The following is a 27,782-nucleotide window of genomic DNA, read 5'->3' on the forward strand; positions in this document are numbered from 1 at the left end:
AAAAAGAATTAGGTTTCTAAAAGTTGTAACTTATAGTTGAATTTCAATTTTAACAAATTACATCTCTGAAGCGTTTTTTCTTCACACAAAAACACCCACATATGTAACAAATAACAATGCCTCCTTCATACTGGTTGTGGAGAGGAGAGGTTTTGCTCTTTGCAGGATGCATGGCCACAGTGAAAGCACTCAGGAGCAGATCCTGCGGTTGTTCTTGTTGATAGGACCTTTGTTATTAAAGCGCTATGCTCTCTAATTCACTATCTTGCCTAGATTTGGGGGAATGGGTTTAAGTCAAGAGAACTTGCATCACTAAAGAGCAAACCAACACTGCCTTTGTATGAGACACGATTTAGACTGATTTTACTTCATGCAATGGTTTTAAGAAATACTCAGTATTTTTAGAATAGAAGGGAGTTATCTCAAAATCTAAAAAATGATAAATTATTATTACCTCTAATCATGCCAAGAATAATCATTGATTGAATATTGAGCCAGACTTATTTTCACTGAAGGTATATTTATCCAATGATACAAAACTTTCTAGATGTTTCATTCGTTTGGATAAATATTTTAAAGTATAGTTTGACAGTAACATACTGAGCCATTTCACTTACTTATAGCCCCATGCAGTTATTCCTAATATGAGGGCCAGCACTAAAATGGTGCCAGCAATTATGCCTATTATAATATTGGTACCAGCAACACCTGGGGGGAAAAAAGAAACAATGAAGATCAGTGTATATAATTGAAATTTTGATATAAAATTCTTTCAGGAACTTTATTCTCCAGATCTGTAATCATCACACTAATAGCATTATTTGTTTTAAAAAGTGGGTATTTTTTTCTTTATACAGTTTTAATTTTAGAGAACTTTTTTTTTTCAAATTTTATTTATTTATTCAGATATAATTGACACATAACATTATATTACTTTCAGGTGTATGACAATGATCTGATATTCATATATACCTTGAAATTAAAAGTAGGTATTTTTCAAGGGAAGAAAAATCGACCATAACTTAGCAATCCATATCAATTGTTTTTTTAAAATAAATAGTTAGTTCTGTATGTTCCCTGTTAATTCTTGTCCAAGTGCATTTTGCACAGTTTTATTTTCCATGTATTTTTCTGGAAACTATAATGAGGTCATTGAACTAAAAGAAAGAAGAGTAAAGATAAAGGGAAGAAAGGAGGGGTGATACTACTGTATCACCATATAGCATAGCATCCTCTGGGGAGGAATATTTAGAAATCCATGTTCTTTTTGACCCTGACCTCTTTCTCAGAAATTCTAGAAATGTTACTGTTCCTATCACTCCATTTTGACAACCAGTGTAAGGTCCTTATTTTGTGTGATATTTTGTCTACGTAAATATAAGCTTCTAAAGGGGGAAAACATGCCTACAGATGAACAGAATCAGTGCTCAGGTGGTGTAGATGATAGAAGACTGTAGTTCCCAGTCTTGACAGTAATGGCTGTGGCATCCTAGAGAAGGAAAAACCAAAGGTAAGATAGAGTCTGGTGAGCTGGAGGTTGGTGCTGGTGAGGTGTGAGAGCGAGGCTACACCAGACTGACAGGAGGCCAGGGCAGGGCTGGAGCTCAGGACTGGGCAATGGCACTGTTGTGTCTGGCAGCATCCACTGTCAGGCAGGCTGCGTTGCAATCCTTAAGGGATGACAGCAGTGAGAGCGGCCCAGTGAGTCAAAGGCCTGGACAACAAGTGCAAGTGAGAGCCCAAGAGCAGAAAAGGCCTGGCTCTGATACCGGGAGACCAGTTTTGCTGATAATGACTTATACCCCGTGTTAAATTGCAGGGCTCTCACCCAGAGCAGCTCAGCTATCTCCTTGTCTGCTGCACTCCTGAGGAGTCCTTCTGGACATCAAAGGTCAGTAATCATGGGTGACTGGAGCAGATTCCAATTCCCCATGACAGAAATGGCAGCATCTCTACCTGGGAGCCCTCAGTAGTCACGGGGGATAGCATTGCTCGGGCATCTAGGAGACTGGCCAACTCCACTCTGCCCAGGTCTTCTGTGGGATGGGTGGGTACAGATGCACCCCGGGACATTGGGATTTTCCTACTCTAAGACCTAGCCTGTCTGTCTACCCTTCCTTTCCTTCCAGGGATTTAACAGGGATCAATAAACCTGAATGCTAGTCCTGATTACTTCTAAGCAATGGTATGACTTTTGACGAGTTACTTAAATCCACGGACGTGAATAGCTTCATCTCTGTATTAACTGCTGGAACCACACTACTATTGCTAAGACTGAGGATGCCAAAACCCTAATCATTCTGTGAGTTTCATTATTAAAGTCACATTGGCTAAGATGTTTAACCTGTATGGATGATTAGAATGAAAATAATCATTTTCTCATTCTTTGGAGGTGAATGGACGTCAGGATTTCAGCATTATTTTATGCAGAAAAATACTCAATAACGAAATGATAAAAATAGTTTAAAAGGGGACATTCATCTCCAAGGTATCTATCTGCATTTAATTTCTACTTCTCCATTTGGGCCACTCTAGCTTTTAGAACTGCACCCGTTGTTTTGTTATCCATGTCGAACCCCTTCCAGGCACCTTGGCCAAGGTTACTACTTCTAGAATTACCTACAGTTCAGGCTACAGAACTGGAGTTGAATATAGATGAGGTTCTTTAAGAAAGAATATTAAAGTCAACAAAATATTTTAAAATCAATTCCAATTTTTCCTCATTTATTCAGTCCCAATATATAAACATATAAAATATATAAAATATAAAATCAGACACTTAAGAATTTTGACTACTTTCTTCATTTAAAAGAAATGGTAGGGTTTGTTGTTAGTGCCAAATGAGTACAATACTTGGAAAATCTCCGTCTGATATAGAATAAGATCCAGCTAAATCAGTAGACTAAGTTATATTCCATATTTCATAACATTACAAGTTAATGGAAACAATCAGTTTCATAATGTGGGCCCCAAGTATATATTGTAATTCATTATTGTGTGGATTTAACTTATATTTGAGTTATATAAAAATAATCGAAATGAAACTTTCAGAAGGGCAGTTTTCTCCTTCCTTGTGCATAAAGACAACATAATGGGACCAAATTAAGTACCTACCATTGCCAGACAGAGTAATGCCAGCCTTTGCATCATCATTGTAAGGGAAGTAAGTGCTGCAGTCCTCACCTACCCAGTGTCTGTTACACACACACTTCAGCTCATTACTGCAAACCTGAAATCCAAAATCAATCTAGAGTCAATGCCAAGTCTCTGGTGCAGAGGCATGAAAAATAAACATTAATTTCTAATTATTATATGCCTAGAATTTGATGGGACTGAAAATTTATTGGTACTTTCTTCCTACTACTACTTTATATCTTACTCAAGTACTTAAAAAAATATTTTCTAGAGATCAACAGCTGACCCAGAGGGAACAGTGAATTTTAACAGAGGAATGAATTTATACGTCTAAAACAAAAATCAATGAAATGATTGGTTTGAATTTCATTAACTCAAATTTTATGAGGGAGATTTAAAAAACTAAGCAGAATTATAATCATTTGTCAGTTATCCAATACAAAGCTTTCTTTCTTCTTCTTCTGCTTTTTTTTAATAAATTTATTTATTTATTTTTGGCTGCGTTGGGCCTTCGTTGCTGCGCGCAGGCTTTCTCTAGTTGCGGCGAGCAGGGGCTGCTCCTTGTTGTGGTGTGTGGGCTTCTCATTGCGGTGGCTTCTCTTGTTGTGGAGCACAGGCTCTAGGCGCATGGGCTTCAGTAGTTGCAGCGTGTGGGCTCAGCAGTTGTGGTGCATGGGCTTAGTTGCTCCACGGCATGTGGGATTTTCCCGGACCAGGGCTTGAACCTGTGTCCCCTGCACTAGCAGGCGTATTCTTAACCACTGCACCACCAGGGAAGTCCCTAAAGTTTTCTTTCTTCTAAAGAAAGGATCTTTATACCAAAATTTTATTCATCTTTTAGGAAGCAGATGCGATAAAGAGAAATCTGACAAAGAAGAGGGGAGGCCTGAGGCTTTGCAGTGGTCTGAGAAGAAAGCTTCACAAAACCGTAACCTGGGCACCTCAACCCAAGCTTCAGAGATTAGCTACCTCAGGGTCATGGAAACTGAGAATTCCCTCAAACAGAGCCTAGGAAAAAAATTCACATAAAATAGCACCAAATTTTTAAAAATTATCAGACAATAATGTCTTCATGGGGGCTTCCCTGGTGGCGCAGTGGTTGAGAATCTGCCTGCCAATGCAGGAGACACGGGTTTGAGCCCTGGTCTGGGAAGATCCCACATGCCACGGAGCAACTAGGCCCATGAGCCACAATTACTGAGCCTGCGCGTCTGGAGCCTGTGCTCCGCAACAAGAGAGGCCGCGATAATGAGAGGCCCCGCGCACCGCAATGAAGAGTGGCCCCCGCTTGCCACAACTAGAGAAAGCCCTCGCACAGAAACAAAGACCCAACACAGCCATAAATGAATAAAATAAATAAATAAAATAGTGTTTAAAAAAAAAATAATGTCTTCATTTATATATCCAGGAAACAGAATCTATACCTAAGATCCTGATTCAAAGCAACTTTGAAAGGAGTGGGAAGTAGGAGAGAATTCAGTTAGAGTTAAGATCAGAGAAGTGCTTCAGGAGACAGATTTTGACTGGATAGGTTTGTCTTTTGTCTACTTGAATTTGCCAGAAGACAACATACATGCAGATCTAAATGTAACTATAAAATATGATTAACAAAGTGCAGATTTCAAATTAATTCAGATTAGCAAATTTCTGCAGATTAACAAACATGCAGGAAGAAAAAAAAAGGCCTGGGTTTGAGACCCCACTTCACCACTATCTTTTCTCTTTTTTTTTTTTTTAATTTATTTATTTATGGCTGTGTTGGGTCTTCGTTTCTGTGCGAGGGCTTTCTCTAGTTGTGGCAAGTGGGGGCCACTCTTCATCGCGGTGCGCGGGCCTCTCACTATCGCGGCCTCTTTTGTTGCGGAGCACAGGCTCCAGACGCGCAGGCTCAGTAGTTGTGGCTCACAGGCCCAGTTGCTCCCGCGGCATGTGGGATCTTCCCAGACCAGGGCTCGAACCCGTGTCCCCTGCATTGGCAGGCAGATTCTCAACCACTGCGCCACCAGGGAAGCCCCTCACCACTATCTTTTCAACAGACCATAACCAGCTCAACTGGTTTCTCCAAGTATGTTTCCATATCATACAACAGCACCAGTGACATAGTGACAAGAACAGTGATACCGATGTACGATGATCATAATAAACCCAGTCATAGCTAACATTATTGAACACTCACTATGTCACAAGGATTGTTTTAAGTATTACGTATAAGTTACAGGTGTTAATTCATTTATTCTTCACAACAATCCTGTAAACTAGGCAATATTAGTATTCACATTTTACAGAGGAAGAAAGTGAGTCACAGAGAGGCTAAGTAGTTTGCCCAATCTCACCCAGTTAGTAAGGAGTAGAGCTGGGATTCAAACTCAGACTGATTCCAAGCCCATACTCTTAACCTACATGATGTACACTATATAGAGAATATCTACTGTATTTCTCATTTTAATTTCTGTCACATATACAGAGTTATATTAAAAATACATAGAATATAACCTTTATAATAATTATACATAATTATTAAAAATTATTGGATGCTATTTGCCACCTGATTTACTTGTAACTATCACTCATTTACTCATTCCTTAAACAAATAGTTAATTAACACAACTGTGTTTCACACTCAGGACTTCTAGATCAATAAGATACAGTTATTCATTAGCATAATGATCAAGAAAGAATTCCATTATTATTTTCTCCCATCGCCCCAAAAAGCATCTCTCCCTAGCATCCTCTTAATTATTAAGGAAAAAGGAAAGAAGACTTAGCAGATCCCGTTATAGGAGCAGAACTACTTACTATACGCCTTCTCTATCCTCCTGTGCCATCAGAATCCCTATCCTTTGGCAAAAAGTAACAATTACTAATACCTCTCTAAGGAAATTCTTGGCATATCCCTTAGGGATATACATGGAATGACCACGATTGAAGGCTTACAATTCCAGGACAGGGGTCCTTTACCTCAACTGGATAGTATAACCAGTTTAAGCAAAGAATCCAGAAGGAGAATAAAAAGAAAATCAAAGCATATGCCAAAAGAAAAAGAACCAAGAAGTTTTTGTTAGTGTATGAATTCCTAACTGAAAATGTCAAAACTGGAATCACTAATAGAGCATGTTTATTTAACCTATAAACTTACTTATATAGGACCTACATTATCAGATATATGACTTAAAGTATAGAATTTGGTCTTTTAAATACCACCATTCTTTCCATTTATTTCTGAGAAACATTTCCTTCATTATTCTGCTTCTATTTCTAGAAGTTATCCTCAGCTTGTACCTACTGTTGTGGCCAAGGTAGTTATTTATGGTCTGTTCTAACCGGTCAGTGCCTGGATCATACCAGTTGTTAAATATTGTGGCCATTGCCCCTGCTTTGCACTCCCTTTTTTATCCCATTATAGTTTGTTAAAATTTGTCTCCTAAGTCACTTGTAGAAAACTAGCATTATATTAAAGATCAATTTAACCTAATAGGAGAGGAAGATGGAAGAATTTGGTTAGGAACATTAAATTTTTTCTTTTTCCCAGGCTTTCACAGATTACACGGCAGAAATATTCAAATGACTATGACCCCATGACAGTTTACATACCAGCTAGAGAAACATGGACAAGCATGTTTTCGATTATTACAGAAATAAGCAGTTTAGGGTCTTGTCTGTTTCTGTGATATAAAAGGACTGAATAGTTCCCCATGGTGAGGTACTGAATACTTACTCCATTTCCTGAACAAACAGTGCCTTCTTTAGTGCTTAAACAAGTACTAAAGTTGAAGGAAGCCACAGGAAGACACCTGTGTTCTAAGCACATCATCTGGGGACCACAAGGTGTCCCATCTTCCACGTAGCCAAGGTCTACATCTTCATCAAGCTTAACATGCCCACCACTAAAAATAAATTGAGAGCAAAAAGAAAATGGGATTCCGTGAATTCACATTCATCTTGAGAACATGCTTAAAAACTTAAAAGTAGGCAGTATCACTTTCTCTATTTTCTCTTTATTATCTAATAAAAAACAGTAGCATAGACATTTTCAACCTCTAAATGGAGACAGCAATTGAACCTTTTGATCTAATTCCTTTCAGAGATATTGATATATCTTAGAATTTAAACATAATTATTATAACAAGGGCCTGAATTGAAATGGCTTTATCATTTTGCCTTGGCTATCATGTACAAGTCAAGTAAGCCATTATTACTAGCATTTGACTTGATAAATAAGTAGGTTTCAAGGTGTCAAATATATTTCAAACAAGGATGAGAATTTTTGGTTTGGGTTTACATTTCCCAAAAAAGATTGTTCTATTAACAAATTACAGCTGACCTTTGAACAACGTGGGGGTTCGGGGTGCCACCCCTCCCCGCAGTCGGAAATCCAAGTTCCATGTCCACAGATTCAACCCATGGGGAGTTGTGTAGTGCTGCAGCATATATTTATTGAAAAAAAAATCCACATAAAAGTGGACCCTCATAGTTCAAACCAATGTTGTTCAAGGATCAACTGTATATTTGAGAAGACTATACTACTGCAACAGCTATTTAAAATAGCAAGCCCACATATTATGCAGGAATAAAAAATAAACAGGATAAAAATAAATTAATTAAATAAACAGGATGGGAACTGAAAATGTATATTCATAATCAATTTATTCATCTGGTACCATGTCAGTGCTACTATAAAAATCTCCATTCTTTTTATTTTTACCAAAATTATGCATGCACATAGTTTTAAGAGACAGTTTGGTTTTTAAAATGCAATAAAGCGATCCACTGCCCCCTACTGCTCCGTATATCCCTCTCTGAAGGAAACCAGTTTCTACTCTTAATTGACTCATTTGTTTTTTATGTACCTGTCTTTAAATAATGAGTTTGCATCACTATTTTTAATTTTTCCATTTTAAGTATTATCAATTGACTTCCCTCTATGGAATTTGAGAATTCATCTCTCCCCTACCTTCCATCACATATTTTGTTGATCGATAGTTAAATCAATAACAAATTGTGCATTATTATGATTATGTAAATGTTATTTAGTTGAGTGATATAGTACGCCATAATTAAACCCCTTTCTTTTCCTTGTACAACTTTTTGTTTTCCCTCAGATTAGCCAAGTCTCTTATTTGTTTGTTGAAGTATCACTACCTCAAAATTAGTCCAATTCTGCTGTCAAAATCTCCACTTAAGATGTGCCTGAACATCAGTTCACCTTCCTGAAATAATCTCTCCTGGAGTTTCCACCTGAAGTTTTCTCTGCTCCTATCTGATTTGGTTGGCTCCTGTAAATGGCTCAGAGCTGGACATCTTGGATTTCCCCTCACGATTCATTGGAGGATTGTCATATCTCTCTCCATGGTGAGTATCTTGTTTCCTAAATTCCCTGTGTTTCTTTCTTAGTTTACTTCTTCATTTTGGTGGAGCACAATTTCTAATAGCTTCCTGAGAAAGGACATACAGGAGTAAACTCGGGGGAAACTTGCATATTTAAATGTGACTTTATTTTCTACCCTCACACTTGATTCATATTTTGCCTGGGTACAGAATTCCAGTTTGGAAATCATTTTCTCCATTGTCTTCTGGATCCCAGGGCTCTTGTTGATAGACCCTAAACCATTCTAATGCCTGATCCTTTCTTTCTTTCCTCTCTGGAAACAGTTGGGATCTGTTTCTTTGTCCTAAGGTTCTGAAATTTCCTAACGATAAGTTTTGATGTGTCTCTAATTTCGCTCATTGCACCTTGCACTTGGTGAGCCTGGCAATATGGAAATTCAAGTCCAGCAGTTCTAGATAATGCTCTTGGAGGTACTAATTGCTAATTTCCTCCCTGCTGTTTTCTCTGTTCTTTATTATTTCTATTCCAAAATGGTGAGCTTTGCTCTATGTTCCCTTTCTTTGCCTCTATGCCCTATTTTCTGGGAGATAATTTCAACTATTGAGTTTAATTTCTGCCATCGTGTTTTTAATTTCCAACAGCCTTTCTTTTCTTTTCTTAATGTTCCTCATTTTTAAAAATCGCACTCTATTCTTGTTTCATGACAGAAATGTCTTATCTCTCATAAATGTTGAGAGCTGGTTGCTGTATTTTCTGTTGTTTGTTTCTCTCTCTTCCTCTCTCTCTCTTTTTTCATGTTAGAGTCTTTCTTCACAAATCTGATAATCTGCTCATGTTTGAGTTGGGGAACCAGACAGATGATTAGAAATTCTAGGACTTTCTGACTGAATACCAATGAGGCTGGACCACTTCTATACAAATCTGATATTGATATTTCCTGCTGTCCTTCAGTTTGGAAACCTTCTGTTTTATTTTTTGCAGACTGTAAAGCTCAAATCTTTCATGGGAGGGTGAGCAACCCCCAGTTTAGCTGAGTCAGGGAAGTAATCTGTGGATCTAGCAGCTTCTCTAACAGACTTCACCTATCTTCTTTATTTTAGCTCCTTTCCCAATCTCCAACTCCTTTACTCCCTCTTCCAGAAGTAGATGACACTGCCCATTTTTGAGCCTTTCGGGACTGACAGTATGTATTGGGTTATTTCTTGGTTTTCCCCATTACTGACTTAGGACTTCAGCTTTCTTAGTTTTTGTTTGTTTGTTTGTTGTTGTTGTTTATCTATTTTATTTTATTTTTATTTTTAATTTTTATTGGTGTACAGTTGATTTACAATGTTGTGTTAGTGTACAGCAAAGTGAATCAGTTATACATATACATATATCCACTCTTTTTTAGATTCTTTTCCCATATGGGCCATTACAGAGTACTGAGTAGAGTTCTCTGTGCTGTACAGTAGGTTCTCATTAGTTCTCTATTTTATATATATAGTAGCATGTATATGTCAACCCCAGTCTCCCAATTTATCCCTCCTCTCCCTCTTACCCCCTGGTAACCATAAGTTTGTTTTCTACATCTGTGACTGTACTTCTGTTTTGCAAATAAGTTCATTTGTACCCTTTTTTGAGATTCCACATAGAAGCGATATCATATATTCGTCTTTCTTAGTTTTGATAATCATCTACCACACATCTGTTTGCTCTCCACGTTCCAAAATTTTGTTGCTGTTGTTTCCCCTCCCTTTCTCTGCTTCCCTGTGGATACATGAATTCTAAAAGAGATCCATTTGGTGTCATTTTAGTGGGATTTCAGAAGGGAGCAAAAGAAGATGCATATATTTAATCTACTGATTTTACCCAGAAATCCTCTTTCATTTCCCTTAGTAAGAATGAAATGCAAACTAAACCCTGCAAGATTTTACTGACCAGTTAAACATAACTCTAGCCACCATATAACATTCCGCAGTCAACTAATTCTCTTCTTTTCATATCTTTTCTGTCAGGATTTCCTTAATCACCTCTATGGACTAGAGTCCATTTCATCTTACTAACATACACATGGACTGAAAACAGAAGTAATCCTAAGCTACATTCCTGGGAAATAAGATGACTAATGTTCTCATAGAATGGTTAGATCATTACCTGCAGTTTAATGTTCTTGCCTGCTGTACAACTAAAGTAGATGTGATTTCACCATCGAGTTCTCCAAGCCTCGGGATATTACCAATGTTCGTACACAAAAGGTAACCACAAAGCACATCCCTGTGTCAAAAAAGTATGAAGTATTTACTTTATTTCTTTCTCCAAAGACATAACAAACCCTGTAAAGTTAGAACAATAATCTTATCTAATTTTAGCATTTGTTTTTTATCAACGATACTATTTCCTCAAATTATAAGCAAAATAAAATGAGCTCAAATTAGTTTACCCCTGCTTTAAAAAGTGTCTTCTCTGAAACTCTTGTTGGTGCACCAAAATCCCAACTGTGTTCTAGCCTTTCCTTTATTGTCCATTTAGTATTTATCTAAAGGAAATTACCCATGAAATAGACTTTTTTTATATCCGAATCTCTTTCCCCATAACACATCACTGGATATACTAAAACATTTATAAAAATATTTGATAAGTGAATCAATGATCTTTGGATGAGTATTCTTTTAGAATACAGTGCTTTCTTCAACCTGTGGCACCAGAATTAAAGAAGAGATTATACGTTTCATATACTTTGTAGATTCTCAACCACATAGGCTCATGATCCCTTTTCAATATATGTCACTACTCCCCCAGCTATCACATACAATTCTAGTTTAACTTGTAAAATATTTTCATTTGTGTTAAATACTATCTTACTTAGTCTCTATATTTAACACGTTTTAATTGTTAATATAATAATGATAAACACATGTTCTAATAAATATCTTACAAAGACTGATTAGCAGGCCAGCAAGACTATATATGGAAATATTAGGCTTTATCAGATAGAAAAAGAAAAAAATTAAGACTTGTATGTATCACCAACATAGAAAAATATGTATTATTTCTTTCTTGAAAAATATTTTTTAAAAGTTATATCATCATTTTATTATATCTATCATAAATGAAAATGCTTTCTTAACACAGAAGAGATATGCATTCAACATTTTTTTGTTGGAGTTTACTAAATACTTTAGGATATATAAAAAAATTAGACATGATTTTTATCCCCAAGGAAATTATACTCTGGATGAGAAGAGAAATCATATACATTAAACAATTATAAAATATAGAGGTGGCAAAAAGGGCCATAAAAATAGTACAAAGGGCTGTGGGAGTTCAGTGGAGAATAGGGAGAAGATTTATTTCCAGAGTAGATCCAGAAATAATTTACAGAGAAAGCATTGTCCAAGCGGGGCTTTGAGGATGGCTAAATTTTTGGCTGGTAATGGAGTGAGTATAGAGGGTGCTTCCTAAGGAATGAATAGCACAAGCACAGGCGTGGAGGTAGGACAGTAAAATGTATTAGAAATGGCCAGGTTTGCTAGATTTTGGAAGAGCAGAAAAAACAAAATATGTAGGTTGGGGCCAAATTGAGGAAGAGGTACAGAGCCAAGCTAAGGTTCTATTTTGTTTGTTAAGCAAGACAGTATGACATTCAGCAAAGTGGTTAAGAGGGAGTTCTAAAATCAGACTGCTGGAATTCTAATTCTGCTTCTGTTATATCCTGGTTACATGACCTTGGTCAAATTAATTAACTGTGTCTCAGTTTCCTCCTCCATAAAACAGGGCAAACTGCCATAGACAATATAGCTTATGTAAAGTGTAATACAGTGCTTAACACATAGTGTGCATTCAATGTTGGGTATTATTCTTACTATTAATTAGGTATGTGGAACCAGTGAAATTTGAACAAAGAATTTTTGACATGGTCAAAAAGATTCAGGGAAAGATTATTCTGATGGGAGCATGCTAGAGACTGCTGGCATAGAAAACTAGTAACAGGCTTTTGTAATAGTTGAAGAGTTGATATAGGTCTTAGTTGGGGTAATACAATAGAAATAGAAATGAAGGGATGAATTAAAGACAAAGGGTGGAGGAGTAAAAGAGAATAATGAACATGATTTGGCATTTGGACAAGGAGCCAGAGGGAAGGTGGCATCAGGGATCACCCTGAGGCTTCTAAACAGAAGGACAGTGAGATATTAAGACCTTTGGCAAAAAGAGTCCTTTATAAAAGTCAGAGCCAGTTAATTCAATCTACCAGCACTGAGGACATATTCTGTTGGCTTTAATTTTTGTTGCCTTTGAGATGCTGACAGGTGTCTTCTAGGTGAGAAAGTCCTGAGGCAGCTATAGGCATGGCCTGAGCCTTAGGGGAGAGGTCAGAACGTGTGTTAAAATTTGGGAGCTTTCTGCAAAGGTGATGCTGGAACTGTGGGAAGAGATGAGGTGAAGAGAATGCTTTACAGGATGCAGAAAACAGGAAAGTCCTGGTCGCTCAAAAAGTAGTGCCTGCAACTGAGGTATAAACTCTAGCTAATTTCTCCATCTCACCGTTTGTTGCACTGTATCCATGTGTCTTTGTCTTTCCCACAGTTACCCTTCTCGGTGCCTTCAATATTCAGTTTCTCATAGCAGTATTTGTCTGATGCTGTCACCTCTGAAGCAGAAGAGAGTTTTCTATCAGTGAGAGTTACACCACATGAGTTGTTCAGCATGTTTGCAGTAAGGGGAAAACACCCACGAAGGACTCTCCTTCACTACAACGTTATCAATTCCAAAAACTGTAGCTATGGTTCACAAGAGTTCCCTCTACCAAAAGCATCCATCACTCGGGTACATTTTTCACAATTGCTCCTTTGAAACTTGGAAAACAAATCTATTTAGATCTTTGATAGGACTCAGGCTATAGGTTCTCAGAACAACACTCCTCAGAGTTTGGCCAATAATTAGGGGAAGATGCTACCAAATGTTTCATTGAATAAATACTCAATGCTTTAATCTCAGTGCCAAATATAAAGCACGAATTTCTCACTCAGCAACTTTTATAAATCATAAAGACAATTTTATTAAAAGAGTGATGCGCTATAATTAAAGATTCAAGAAACAGCAGTATTTCCACCTTGTTTATTAATTCTTAACAGCTATCGAAAAATGTTACTCTACTTTTAAACAAACTTGAATTCCAGTTAAATCTCTGAAAGTCAAATAACATTTTTAAGTCATGTCAGCATCTTTGTCAGGATTATTTTTGCTAAAGCCAAGGTTGATAGATGGAGCCATCCAAGAGTTAGATCAAAACAACTTTTTTTTTTTTTTTTAATTTATTTTTGGCTGTGTTGGGTGTTTGTTGCTGCACGCGGGCTTTCTCTAGTTGCGGCAAGCGGGGGCTACTCTTCGTTGCGGTGCGCGGGCTTCTCATTGCGGTGGCTTCTCTTGGTGCGGAGCACGGGCTCTAGGCGCGCGGGCTTCAGGAGTTGCAGCACGTGGGCTCAGTAGTTGTGGCTTGCAGGCTCTAGAGCGCAGGCTCAGTAGTTGTGGCACACGGGCTTAGTTGCTCCGCGGCATGTGGGATCTTCCCGGACCAGGGCTCGAACCCGTGTCCCCTGCCTTGGCAGGCGGATTCTTAACCACTGCGCCACCAGGAAAGCCCCAAAACAACTTTTGCAAACTCATCAAAGATGACTGTCGGTATGTATATATAGATATATTTTAAACTAATTATATTGGTAGTTTCTTTTCCTACTTTTTGCTGTCAGCCACTAATTTTTCTTAAGGGGAAGAAGCAAAAACCGTATTTCTTTGTCCAGGGCATAAACCTACATAACTAAATTTATCTCCCATCCCCATGTTTCTCTAGTTGTTCCAAAGAGAGCATACACTTCCCCTCCCAAAAGGATTATAGCCACTGTTTGTGACAATTAAGGATTATCATTATCTTTATAGCTTGCTTTCTAATACAAATCATCTTCTGGAAGAGTTTAAAACAAAAACTGCTTTCAAAAGGGCCAGTAATACTTCTGGAAAATATATCACATTTAAATATACATTCAAGTTAAATATATTTTAGATATAAATGTTATATGTTTCCCTCTGAAAATTTGATGAATTTTGAAAGAAACAACATTAAAATTTCTTTATGATATGGCAGAGTTACCTCAGCAGAAATTCACCTATAACTAGGAAAACCAGTTGGAGTTTAAGAGAGTTAAGGAAGAAAAAGCAATTCTAGCTAAAATGCTACAGTTCTTATCCAAGGGTGCCCTATCCAGGGTCCATGTCCATTCCATGTGGTTGATGGGTTTTGCCTAAGGATACTAAGGACAGCATAAGAGGAGCTAAAACCCAGGTTTGCTCTATTCTCCAAGCTGCATGCACTAGAGTGGACTTTACCTGCCTGGCAGCAAAGGCACTTTCTGTCCAAAGACACTGCCAGGTAGCCAAGAGGTATGGAGCTGTGTCTTTTCAAAGAAGGTGCTTTTCTCTAATTTCCACAAAAGTGTCCCTGCAAAGACCTGCAGTGGCTTTGAAAATCCCCTAGTCATAAAGTACTTGAAAAATTATTTCCAGCTCACATGTCTTTGGGCCAGATACCATACTTTGAAAAGGATCAAGCCATACTATTTACTCACTTTGCCCCCAGATGTATTTGCATTGTCTATCCCTGGTTTTACATCTTCCTCCGAAGCAAATTCCCTAAAATGGAAAAGCATACCCATTAGCAACACGATGTCCCCTTCTGTTAGATAACTGAAAAAGTAAATATGACTAGGAAAACTAGTAGATGAGTATTAATAAAGGCCTTTTATCTTCAGAGTTGATTACAAAACGTTTAATATGATCTTCCTACTTTGATAAGACTTCAGTATTTCTTTCAAGCTGGTACACATGAAACATTTAGGTAAAGATGGAGTAACTTACCTGGACACCATCACACGAATAACCATCCATCTTATGAATATTGGGGGCACACTAGGAAAAGAAAACAGAAGTATGAACCAAATGCATAGCAAAATATCAAGATGAGCTAATCCCTTTATAAATATTTTCATTTTAAAAATAAAGTCTGATAATATAGGATAGTCTCCCTAACCATCTGAAAATAAAAACAAACAAGATCAAGAGAAATCAAAAGGAAATGTAACAATTGGTGCACTTTCCCCTAAAAATATGGATCTACCAGAGGCAAAAGTAGTTGATTTGTAAATCCTTATTTACAAATAAAAAGAACTGACAGCAATGACTCAGCTAACTTATACAGACACACTATTCCTCAGAGCAAGAAAAACAAGAGCACAAGACAAAAGCAAGGAAGATGACAACAGAGGGAGCAACAGGTATGGTTTCCTCTTTTTCACCACGAGAAGTAACATCGCCCTTACACTTAAAATGACTCTCAAGCAAAGGTCTATCCTGGACATGTTAGAAAAAGACATGCTTTATGGCCCACCCAACCCCTTTCCTTTCCTTGTAACAATTGCAGAAAAGACTGCAAAGCATTCTTATGTGGATAGAAACAGAGTGTAATTTTTAAATTTATTATACCTCTTTTCTAGCATTATAGTAATTACATACTCATTTGAGAAAAGTTAGAAAATTGTAAAAAGGTAAGAAAAATTAAAGACAAAAGTCATTCATTTTCCTACCACCCAAAGACAACTATTTTTTGTATTTTGGTACATTTTTTTCCTCTACCATTTTCTACAAAATGTGATATTTTTAAACATAAGTGTAATCAAGTTATAGATAATGTTTTATATTCTGTTTCAGCCCTTTACTTTCATCATACAAATTTCCTCACGCCATAATAAACTTTTTTGCAGGTATCATCTTTATAGCTGTAACACATTGCCCTGAGCTAACAAACCATATAATCAATGTACTAAAATATTTAGTTATAATTATCTCCAATTTATGTTGTTACAACCAATGGAACAAGAGCATCTTTGTATGTACATCATTTTCAGATTTAGAATTCTTTTAAAATCGCTGCTTACCATATAATCACATTTCAAAGAAGTTGCTCTAATATACTTTCATTCCCAGAGCCCATTCACTGTATTTCCATCATCACTAGGTGTTAGCTTAGAAACATAATGCTAATTAGATAGTAGGAAAGGAAAGTACTTTTACACAAAAGATCTTTAATCTCTTAGGATGACTACCTTTAAAATAAAGCATTTTTAATGGTTAAAGTAGATATACCACTACTGAATCCCTCTTCTCTAGAGAAAAAAAGATGGGGGCAGTCTTCATTTTGCATGAATTTCACTCACACTGGAGCATGAATTTCACTCACCGTGGTTTTGTTAAACAACACCAGTACCCCAAGGACACAGTTCCAATTTCAGTTACCACAGTAGATTAACTGTGAGTTATTGCATGAAGTACAAACTTTGCTACTAGCTCTTCAGTCCACTGATCACTAGGTAAACAAGACATGCCCCTCACAGTCAATGACCCATCTAGTCACTTCTTTCAAAGTCTGTCGGTGATTGGTCGCTGAGCATCTGTTCATTCAGTTCATGCACAGACAACAAAGAATGTAGCTTGTTACCTCTCTCTCTCTGGGTGATACCATGTGACACCTTACAAAATAGAATAGTTGAAAGAGGAAACTGGCCAACAAAGATGAAAGTGCACCAAAGAAATGAAAAGTGATGACACTGGAAGAGAAATTCAAGTCAAATGTAAATGGTGTGATAGAAAAAAATCACTATGGGAATGGAATGTTGATACCGCTGTTCAGCAAAAAACTTCCCATTTACCACTTCACATCTCTTGGAGATATTTCAGGACATTGAAAGCACAAAGGATAAAATGTCAAAAGCTGATACAAACTTAGAAAGGAGTGTGGCAATTCAACAAGGCATAGAAAAGATGCTCACCAAGTGTCATAAGGTATATGACCAGGAGAAGGCAAGCACAGCTCAAACTACTCTTGGTAAGTTTTTTAACAAAGAAATAAAATACTATAATTTTCAGTGTTTCTGTTTTAATTTAATATGCTAAATAAATGTTAGTTTATTTTTTTCACTTCCCTATTCATTTAGGACCAACAGTAAGAGAGTTTTTAATCATCTGACATTTTTTAAAGATCGCAGAACAACTGTAACTTTTTCCATTGATTACTATAATAACTTTACATGGTTTCAGCTTGCATGGTCATTTGTGGTCCTGCACTAATATGCAAAGTAAGGACTGCCTATATACATGTACACTGAAATCTGTGAACCCCTGCCAAAGTTTATCAACTTCCCTATCTTCCCTATTGACAACTAAATGATATTAAATTCAAGAGCAGCTATTAGTGGCAAGCTGTGTCAGATAAACAAGAGTTAAGACAGGCCCCTTTTCAGAACCCAGTACCCCGTGGGTCTCTCTGCCTTGGCTGACTCCTGCTTCAACCAGCTGAAGAGAAAGAGTCTTTTTGTTTCCTCCTTCACTAGCTAGACAAAAAGCAAATGCCTTTTACCCTCTACTTTAAACAAAAACAAAATAGTTAAGGCATGTATGTATACAGTCTTAAGTTAGTTCAACATTAAGACAAAATCACACCAAACATCTGCTCAAGCTTTGATTACTGAAACTTCAATTCCCAAAAAATTAATAAAAGGAGAGTGAGAGTTGACATGAAAGAGAAACATGAGTATCTTGTCCATTTCCATTTCACCTGGGGGTCAGCACATTAAACGTACTCCTACTTTTCCCCCGTCGGGTTTAGAGAAATTATTCGTAAATTACCTGGCTTGAATTTCCTGAGCATGTTTCACGAATATCACAGTCATTTACTGCTTCACGGCATACAGTTCCCATAGGCTGAAACTAAAATGAACAAAAATCAATGTGCAAAGCTGTCAAAGGAAAAAAACTCTCACAGTATCATCTTAAAAAAAAGGAAAATGAATATTTTTTGGATAGGAATACCTTAAACTAGTTTAAGATGGAAATCTGTGAAAACCACAGTTACTGCATGAAATGTCAACTTAATTGTTCTCAGAAAGAGTTTCTCACATATAAAGTAATTTGCATAGTCATCACACATAAGCCTTACAAGATCTTGTTAAAATAGGATGTGCTTGATGGTACATCTGTACCAGAAGGACAGTCAGTCCAAGTTCTAGTAATTCTTCCTTCCAAATAGCTTTTGGATTTACACTTTACCCTTATTCTTACTGGCACCTTTATCACATTTTTCTTTTTTACCCCATCAGCCAAGAATTTGGAAGTTACATTTTGGACTGAATTGTAAAAGTGAGATTTTCTGGCAAAGCTATTTCCTCCCATGCTTTCCTTTACCATCTTCTCTCCTGCCTAATTTTTATACAGATCTATAGCTTGGTCTTTTATTCCTTTTTTAATGTTTCTATTATTTGTATTCGTGTATGAGAGTTTTTTTGTCTGTTTTCAACTCAAGTATTTTTTGTAAGTGTGGGAGTTGTACAACTAAATTTTATGCTTGTTGGATTCATAAATTGCAAGAATATTCATTATAACAAAACAAACAGAGATCTATAAAGCTATCATCCTTCTCCTTCCCTCTTTAATCCCACTCTCTTTCCTGCTCCAAAATGTTACAATTTGGGGCGGGATCCTTCCATGCTTTTATCTCTGCTCACACAAACATACACAGTATTCGGGACCCCTCTCCACCCATCCACCCACACACGCACATACAACTTTCATCTTCTCTCCCTTGTTCACGACCCTCCAGGCATTTGAGTTTCCTGCTGTCTGTAGAACATGAGCAGCACACTGCCAACTGCAATCAGGAGTTCAACAGATATTTTTCAGAAGATCAGAACAAAACTTGTGTTCGTTCATTCATTCACCAAGTGTTTGCTAGGCACTTAAAATGTGCTAGGGACTCTCTAGCCACTGGAGACTCAGTGGAGAACAAAACACAAGAATCCTGCTGGCACGGAACTTACATTTCAGTGGGAGTACATAAGCCATAAAAATAAGGAAATAAGCAAGATAAGTTAATTTCATATACTCTGGTTCTCTTCCTCCTTGGGATTGGTGCAAGCTACAATTCTAGAACTTCTGAGGTAGAAGTACGAGCAGATTTAAGGTAGAGTTTATGTGAGAGTGTAAATGTTCAAGAACTGTCAGGAAACTTCTGAAAGAAAGCATAGTAAAGGAGAACTTGTTCTAAGTGCTGGGATAAAGCAGTAAATAAATCAACACAAATCCCTGCCCTCTTGGAATTTACATACAAATAAAAGGAGAAAAAGAGTAAAGAAGTAAATAACCAATAAGTCCCCAAATTATGGCTTGAGGACAAACTTTGGTTGGCCACCTATTTTTATACATAAAGTTTTATTGGAACACTGCCACACCCATTTACTTCTGTATTTTCGATGGCTGCTTTCAAAGAAAGAGTTGAGTAACTGAAACAGAGACCTTATAACCCACAAAACCTAAACTATTTGCTATCTGGCCCTTTACAGAAAGTGTTTGCCAACTTTGACTTACAGATACATTATTTTTATTTTAACATCTTTATTGGAGTATAATTGCTTTACAATGGTGTGTTAGTTTCTGCTTTATAACAAAGTGAATCAGTTATACATATACATATGTTCCCATATCTCTTCCCTCTTGCATCTCCCTCCCTCCGACCCTCCCTATCCCACCCCTCTAGGTGGTCACAAAGCACAGAGCAGATACATTGTTATAAATACATACAGAAGAAAACAGAGATACATATGATTTCTCATCTTGTTCTTCCATTCCCTCCTTTCCATTCACTCTTCTGCCTGACTCCTTTAGGGATGAGAGTCGGGGTGTGGGGTAGAGAAAGTGGCAGAAGAGATCTTACTTGACTGGTAAAGTTGTAACTTATATCCTGGGATAGTTAACCCTGCCATTTTATTGTATATTTTAATTTTATTATTTTGTACTTGTTCCTTTCAATGATTATATCACAAAGAGTCTAATTGTATAAATCCAAGAAAAAATAGCATAATTAAATGCATTTTATGGATGGGCAGACTTAAAACACTGAGAATTAAAATAAATGATTGGCGATCCCTGGAAGGCAGCTGGAGAAACTGAGAGAATAAACAGTTGAGGTAGCCAAAATGAAAGAATGTCTGTTTAACATTTGGTTTAATCTTCCTTTTTTAGAGAGTGCTTTCAGAGATCTCTGCCTGTGCTTTGTTTCTCTTAAAACGCTGCCAGAGACACAGTGGTAAAGTGGAAACAACAGAAATTGCTGCCAGCAAATCTGGGATGTAACTGCACATTTATTCCTTACTAGCTGAGTGAGCCTATGCAGGTTATTTCACTTTCTTGAGACTGGCATTGCTCATTGGAAAAATCTGGATAATAATGCCCATCCCAAAAGTGTAGCTATGAGCATTATGTAAGACAGCAGTCTCAACAAGAGGACATTTGGCAATGTCTGAAGACACTGTGGTGTCATGACTTGGAGGGAATGCTGCTGGCAACTAGTAGGTAGAAGTCAGGGATGTTGCTAAATATCCTACAAGACGTAAGACACACCCTCACAATAAAGAACTATCTGGCCAAAAATGTCAACAGTGCCAGGGTTACGAAACCTGGATATAGGATGACATAATTTGAAAGTGCTTAGTACAGTTTCTGGCACACAATAGGGTATTTAATATGATAGGTTCATATTTCACCCTCTCTTAACTCATTAAAGTTAGTCAATCAGCAAATAATCAGTAAGAGAGTGCTGTGCATATTTATTCATTCATTCAACGATTATTTACTGAAGACCTGTACCAATTACAGTGTAAGTGCCTGGCTCTGCCTCCATAAAATGTACAGACCTGAGGGAGAGGAAGATATTGAACCTCAGAAATAATGTAGAATATTGTACCAGATTTTATATGAGAAGAGAAAAAAGACAGATTTCTTTGAGCAAGGTAAGCCCCAAGTAACTGTAGTCTTGATGTAGAGGCTTAAATATTTGGGGGCAGGTATAGGATACTGTTGGGAGGATGAAAACAGACAAGGTGTATAACGACGCATTAAACTCTCATGCACAACACATGAAAGGTGTTTTAATGTCTAAAGGGATTTCTTTTGTTCCCTCAACAGCTAATGCAAGAGATACACCAAGCTGAGCACCAAGAAAGGAAAGATCTATTGAATAGCCACTTGGCTTTACAATAAAGGAAACACATCATTCAAAAAATAGTTTCATTTAAATTATATTACATTTTATTTTTATTATTGTTATTACATATATATAATAGCACATTAAATGGTTTCATTTAAAGTGCATGCTCCTCAGAGAGGCAGTAGAGAGAGGACAGACTCTGGGGATTACAAACATTCAGGCCCTAGCTCCTGACTTACTTGGTATAAGACCCAGGGAAAACTACTTAATCACTACAAGCCTCAGTGTTCTCATCTGTTAGATGGGAATAAAAACAGTAACTACTCCTGACAAAGTTTGTGAGGCTCCTGTAAAGCGCCTGGCATTTAGTCACTCAACATATGTTAGGTCTTACTATTGTTATTTGGTTATATTTACCTAGCCTTAACAATTTAATCAAATATGTCCTCTTTTCTTTCAGCTGGTTATTAATCCACATTTATTTACCTTGCACTTTTTACAACAAAGACCATCACTGCACTGGGAGTCTTGAGTCAAGGTGCATTTCTTACAACACTCTGCTCCTTCAAGGACACATTCCTAAGGAATATAAACATTTGCAAAACGTCAGAGAATGCTGTCATTTTCCTGAAAGTACCAGGATATTTTCTAAAACAAATGTACAGCCTCACAATAAGCATCTTTCTTCCATAAATCTTATGAAATTTCTAGGCATAACACTTGCTCTTCATGTTTCAGTGTGTGAACCTGGAATAACCCCGAACAACCTAAAGAAATCATCCCAACACCCAGAGACTTACTGCCGGGGTCCCACAGTCACACTCCTCTCCAGTTTCAATGAAGCCATTGCCACACTCAGGAGGATCGAGAAGCTGTGGAATGAAAACCAAAAAGGGCACTAAAATGTAGAAAAATCAACACCAAAGACCTTACGAGAGACCACAAGTGCCACACCTACACTTCTGGCCTATCTGTCAGTCATTCCAAAATATATTTTTATTTTCCTAAACTGCAAAGTATGACTTCAGAATTTTAGAACTGGAAACTTTAGAACATAGTGTCTAATATTGTTTCCATTTCATATTTAATCATATTTTCATATATAACATACCTATCAAGCAGGGTCTGATAAGTGTCATCAAAATAAAAGATCATCCAGGCATTGACTAAAACCAAGCCAGATGGACTCCTGAAATTTCATTTCAAAGAGGACGCAAGGGATTTGGAGTCAGACATCTGGATTCAAATTGTGGCTCAGCTACTTATCTTGGGCAAATGGCTTGCCATCTCAGAGCCCAGGTGTTTTCGTATTTAAGACAGGAATAATAATAATATTAGCTTCCCATCTACTTAATGAATTGTTATGAGGATCAAGTTCAATTACCTGTGAAAAGCCCTTTATTAACTGTTATTTCCTTGTGAAACAGAAAGTTATTTCATGGACAATAAGGAAAACATCACAAAAATTAATAAATCCACTGATTTATTTAATACAAAATACAACTCTTCCTATTAAGATAGCTCTGCAGAGAACAGCAATAATAATTTGCCCCAGAGATGGAAAAAGTTTTTGGCCTGTACAAGAGTATATTTTGAGACTTTTATATTTTTTAACTTTCTGCTGATTTTATTATCTTTTGAGTATAATTTATCTTATGGTGATAGGTAAAATTAGTAAATAGTAAATAGTTGCTATGTTCCACATATATAATATTCATTCAAAAGTTAATACAAGTTTACATATTATAGAATGGAAGTGAGTACACACCCACATGCGTGCACGCACACACACACACTTTCTTAACTAGAAGGAAAAAACAAGCAAACAAACAAAAAATCAAGAAAGCAACAACAACAAAAGTCCCCACCTAATTTCAAATACTCTCTCCTCTCCTACAAAAGAATCAACTCATCTCTAGATTTCATTTTCAGCTGAAAGGATCATAATGAATGAGGCAGCTTTGAAGCCAAAATTAAAACTATCCAGATAAAAAAACAGTTATTCTCTTACTCTGGGCTCAGAATAATCAATTAGTTTGGTTAAAAGACTTGAATTGTTTTTCATTTACAGAAGCAGGAATTTAGTTCCAATATCCCTTCTGAAGCTTTTGGAGAGAGTCTTAAAATTGTCAATTTGCTTTTCAGTGCAGTATGAAATTTCCTAAATTTCACTGGAGTGAACAGAGAATGAAACCAGGTAAATGATTACGAAGGCAATGCCACGTATCACTGTGATGTAGGGAAGCACTTCATAGTTCACATAATTACCAAGGACAAAACACTCTTCTTTAACATGGGAAGTCTTCCAAATGTATGAAGAAGACCTGCTTTCTAGTCAGTAGCCAGAGGATGCTCTGCAAGCTATAAAAGTCTCTGACAAAGTCTAAGTACAGACCTTCTCCTTTTTAGCAGACTTAGTTTTTGTATTGAGAAGTATTATAATTTTGATCGTACTGCTCATTCTGAAAGGCAGTGGTGGGGAGTAAAGAGGGGAGACAGGCCTCCTTTTCTACCAGTATGAATTGTGATTCAGTATCTAAAGGCAGGGGAGGGGGAATGCATCAAGAAAATGAAAAAGAAAGGCAAAGTGAAACCATTTTTGTAAGCTAACCCTGAATCCTCATTGGGCCATATAAAAAGAAAATGGACATTTTTCAGAAAGCAAAACTAATTTCTACCTGCTTTTTATTCCCATCAGAATAACCCCAAATGCCCAAGATTAATTCAACTTAGAAATGCAGATATTTAGTATATCTAGAATGTGTATATATAAGCTAAGTTGAAAAGCTTTCTTTTATAAGACACAATGAATGAAAATTTGTGTTTACAATACTTTAGAAAGATTAATAACTAATAACTCTGATCACACTTATTACCTTAGAAGGTTTGTTGAAAAGGCAGGCACCACCTCCACTATTCAGGAAGTCATGATACTCTTCAATACTACACTGGGTGAACTTTTTAGGAAGATAATAGCTATAAAAGAGAAGAAAAGCAATAGCTGGGTACAATTTTAGTCCCCCTTGTTTGTAGATTAGTCTTAAAACTGAACATTGTTAACACCGTACATTATTCCTAAAAATAAAAGAATAAATAAATAATAAATTCCACTTATGTATAACATTTGCATTCAATCCGTAAGAGTTTATTCAATAAGCACATTTCTAAATTCTTCATTAGGTGACTAATAGTAACTACGGTTTGCTCATTATCTGCATATCCATTCAAAGGAAACACACCTATAGTACGTGTAATTTCCATCAAAGAGAGTTAGAAATAATTTATTTCACAATGAGTTTTTCCTAAATATTAAACCTGGGCTGGAACCCAAACTGCAGGGCATTCTGCAAAATAACTGACCTATAATCTCCGAACATGTCAAAGTCATGACAGTAAAAGAAAGACTGAGGAATTGTTCCAGATTGAAGAGACCAAAAACTGACTGTGATGCCTGATTCTGAAGCGTTTGCTAAAATGACATTGTAGAAACACAGGGCTGATCTTGAATGAGGGCTAAGAAATAGATGATTTTCTTGGTTGTATTGTGGTCCTATAGGAAGATGCCTTTGTTTGCAGAAATGCACATAAAGTTAGGTATTTGGAGGTGATAGGCACCATGTAAAAACTTACAATTCAGAGACAAAATGGTTCTTTGTAACTATTCTTCTAACTCTTCAAGTTTCAGACTGTTTCAAAACACACACACACACACAAAAAAATTATACCCCCCAAAATAATCAAGGGTCAATAGAAAAAGAAACCTCGCAATAGAGCAATTTGGAAATATGCATTAAGAATCTTCAGAATGTGAAATATCCTTAAATCTAGTAATTTTACTTTCAGAAATTTTTCTTGAGGAATTGATTTGCTATGTGTGCAGAGATGTCTGAATAAAGATATTTATGGTGGCACAATTTATAGTAGCAAATAACATGAAAATAATCTAAATGTTCAATAGTAGAAAACTGTTAACTAAACTGTGATATATTAATAAAATAGAATACCATGTAGTTATTAATAATCATGGTAGTGTTAAAGAATGAAGACTCAGAAAAATGCTGACTATAGTAAAGTAAGTAAAAAATGAATAAACAGTCATATCCAACATAATCCAACATAATCCAAATTTTATAAAACAGTAAACATGTAAAGAGAAAAAATACCAAACTACTGGATTTATTTTATTTTATTTTCTAGCCGCGCCACGCGGCATGCAGGATCTTAGTTCCTGACCAGGGATCGAACCCATGCCCTGTACAGTGGAAGCGCGGAGTCCTAACCACTGGACCGCTAGCGAAGTCCCAAAACTGCTAGATTTAAGCAGCAGTATTTTAACATTAACCACAGTTATCACCCAATGGTGAGAAAAGAGGTGATACAAATTTTATTTTCTGTATTTTTCAATATTTATTTTACATTGAGCTTTGTATAAAAGTGAAAACACAATTAAGATAAGAATGTATAGTTTTTATAAAAGTCTCTCCCACTAGCCTGTCCGTTTATATGCTTTCTTCTTCCTAGCGTAACGATTAATGCTTAAGTGAACTGACTAATGGAATTTACGATTATTTACCCTAAACTCATTTACCAAGTATTTCATGCCAAACTCTCCAAATAAAGTTGTCTTGAGTTTAAACTGTCTGAACTACTTTACTTCCTTCACTTCATTTTCCTAATAAGTCATAAACTTTATTATTTTAAAATTTTCTTACATATATTACTCCCTTTTTGCTTTTCAGTGCCTACACTTCAGCCAATGTTTTTATCGCCTTATCTATAATCCATTGTATATATCCCTGTCAGGATTATGGAATTTAAACAGGAATTTCTTCAAGTTCCCTCTTTATTCTACTGGTCAAAATCGGAGGTGGTTCTCTATTGCTAAAGAAGAAAGTCACTGATTTTCAGTGCTGGACCCTTAGAAGTCAAAGTCTAGTTCAGCCCCTGCCCTGCAAAGGCACCATCAGGGGGTTCAGGTTAGCCCAGCCTCCTGCCCACTGCACAGCTGGGAGCTCAGTCTGCTCTCCAGTAGTGACAAGAAACTCTTCCCAGATAGGGAAGCTCTTTTTACACATGAAGAGTTGAAATCTGTACATTGTGCTTACCTTCCCTATGCCACATCTGACTTCCTATAACAGCCGCACACAGTCCTGTATTGTTAAGTATATCAAATGAGACTAATTCTTTACCATACCATGGCCCTTCCAATACCTGAAAGCAGATATCATTTCTCTCCCTAAGCTTGGCCCCAAAGCTTCTTTTTTGCAGGGTAACATCTATTCATTGCATTCTTACATTTTTAATTCTTATACCTTTAAATAGGACCGACAGTCTTCGTTTCAACAATGCTTTCCAACATTTAACAGTACAGAGGAACTTCAGAAAGTAGAAATGGGAGGGAATGTACCCATGGGAAATATATGTCCATAATTAGTGCTGATAGGTGATGTTTGGCACAGATCAAATGATACCTGGCATCGTACCAGACAATGTTTTATGTAAAGAGCTTTCCTCTTGTATGCAACTATTTGATGTAAGGAGTTCTAATGCAAAGAGCTATGCATATTCCAGTGTAGCCATTGATTTTGCTGCATATTATGCTTAGTGCTAAGCAGATTGTCTATATAATTCTTTTAGTTAATCAGAATAATCAGACAAGATTAAAAAACAAGAACCTCTAGCATGGAATTTAGTAATTGTTAGAAAATTACAGCTACAAAGACTTTTATCATTTCTTCTTAATACTAAGCAAAAAGTCCAAAGATATTTTGAAAAATATTTTAAACACAAAAAGTCCAAAGATATTTTGAAAAATATTTGCATGTACATTCCCTCCATCATCTATTCTTCTTGTCATGCATATGCTGGGAGTTCACATTTCAAATACAATCAATACATATTTATTGAAAAACAACTCTGTACAAGAGAGTATGGTGTGAGGTCTGACAAAAATAAAAATTAGTGCAATATATAATCCTAAAAAATTTACAACTAATTGGTGAGAGGAAACAAAGACATACAGAATCAAATTATAATGCAGGAGTTAAAAATTATAATAAATCTCAAGTGGTTAGAAATGTGGTTAGATAGAAAAAATACTGAGAATTCCAGATGAAGAGAATATATTAAAGAAATCAAAAGAGGCTGGAAATTCATGTACAATTATGATGAGCATATTTGTCAGAGGCTGAACATCCATGTAGGATTACAGTTAACAAATCAGAAAAGCTGGAAACCCATATACAATCATGGTAA

At 36.6% G+C, this 27,782-nt stretch overlaps 1 protein-coding gene across 19 annotated transcripts in view; it reads right to left on the bottom strand.

Moving 5' to 3' along the window:
• ADAM22 (ADAM metallopeptidase domain 22) overlaps positions 1-27,782 on the bottom strand; it is a gene marked incomplete at its 3' end in the record, with an annotated part of 241,995 nt that overhangs the window by 31,910 nt on the left and 182,303 nt on the right. For 18 of the 19 annotated variants that reach the window (XM_082471705.1, XM_082471709.1, XM_082471696.1 and 15 more), the window contains exons 15-25: positions 24,404-24,503; positions 22,328-22,399; positions 22,014-22,106; positions 18,176-18,256; positions 15,353-15,403; positions 15,064-15,127; positions 12,986-13,091; positions 10,598-10,717; positions 6,851-7,019; positions 3,115-3,229; positions 618-708 (exon numbers count right to left, since the gene is read on the bottom strand). In XM_082471705.1, the coding sequence (XP_082327831.1) occupies positions 618-708; positions 3,115-3,229; positions 6,851-7,019; positions 10,598-10,717; positions 12,986-13,091; positions 15,064-15,127; positions 15,353-15,403; positions 18,176-18,256; positions 22,014-22,106; positions 22,328-22,399; positions 24,404-24,503 (1,062 nt within the window). The other variant, XM_082471704.1, reaches the window with a different exon arrangement.

This window comes from Balaenoptera physalus, assembly GCF_965194825.1.
Source record: "Balaenoptera physalus genome assembly, chromosome: 8".
Taxonomy (NCBI): Eukaryota; Metazoa; Chordata; class Mammalia; order Artiodactyla; family Balaenopteridae; genus Balaenoptera; species Balaenoptera physalus.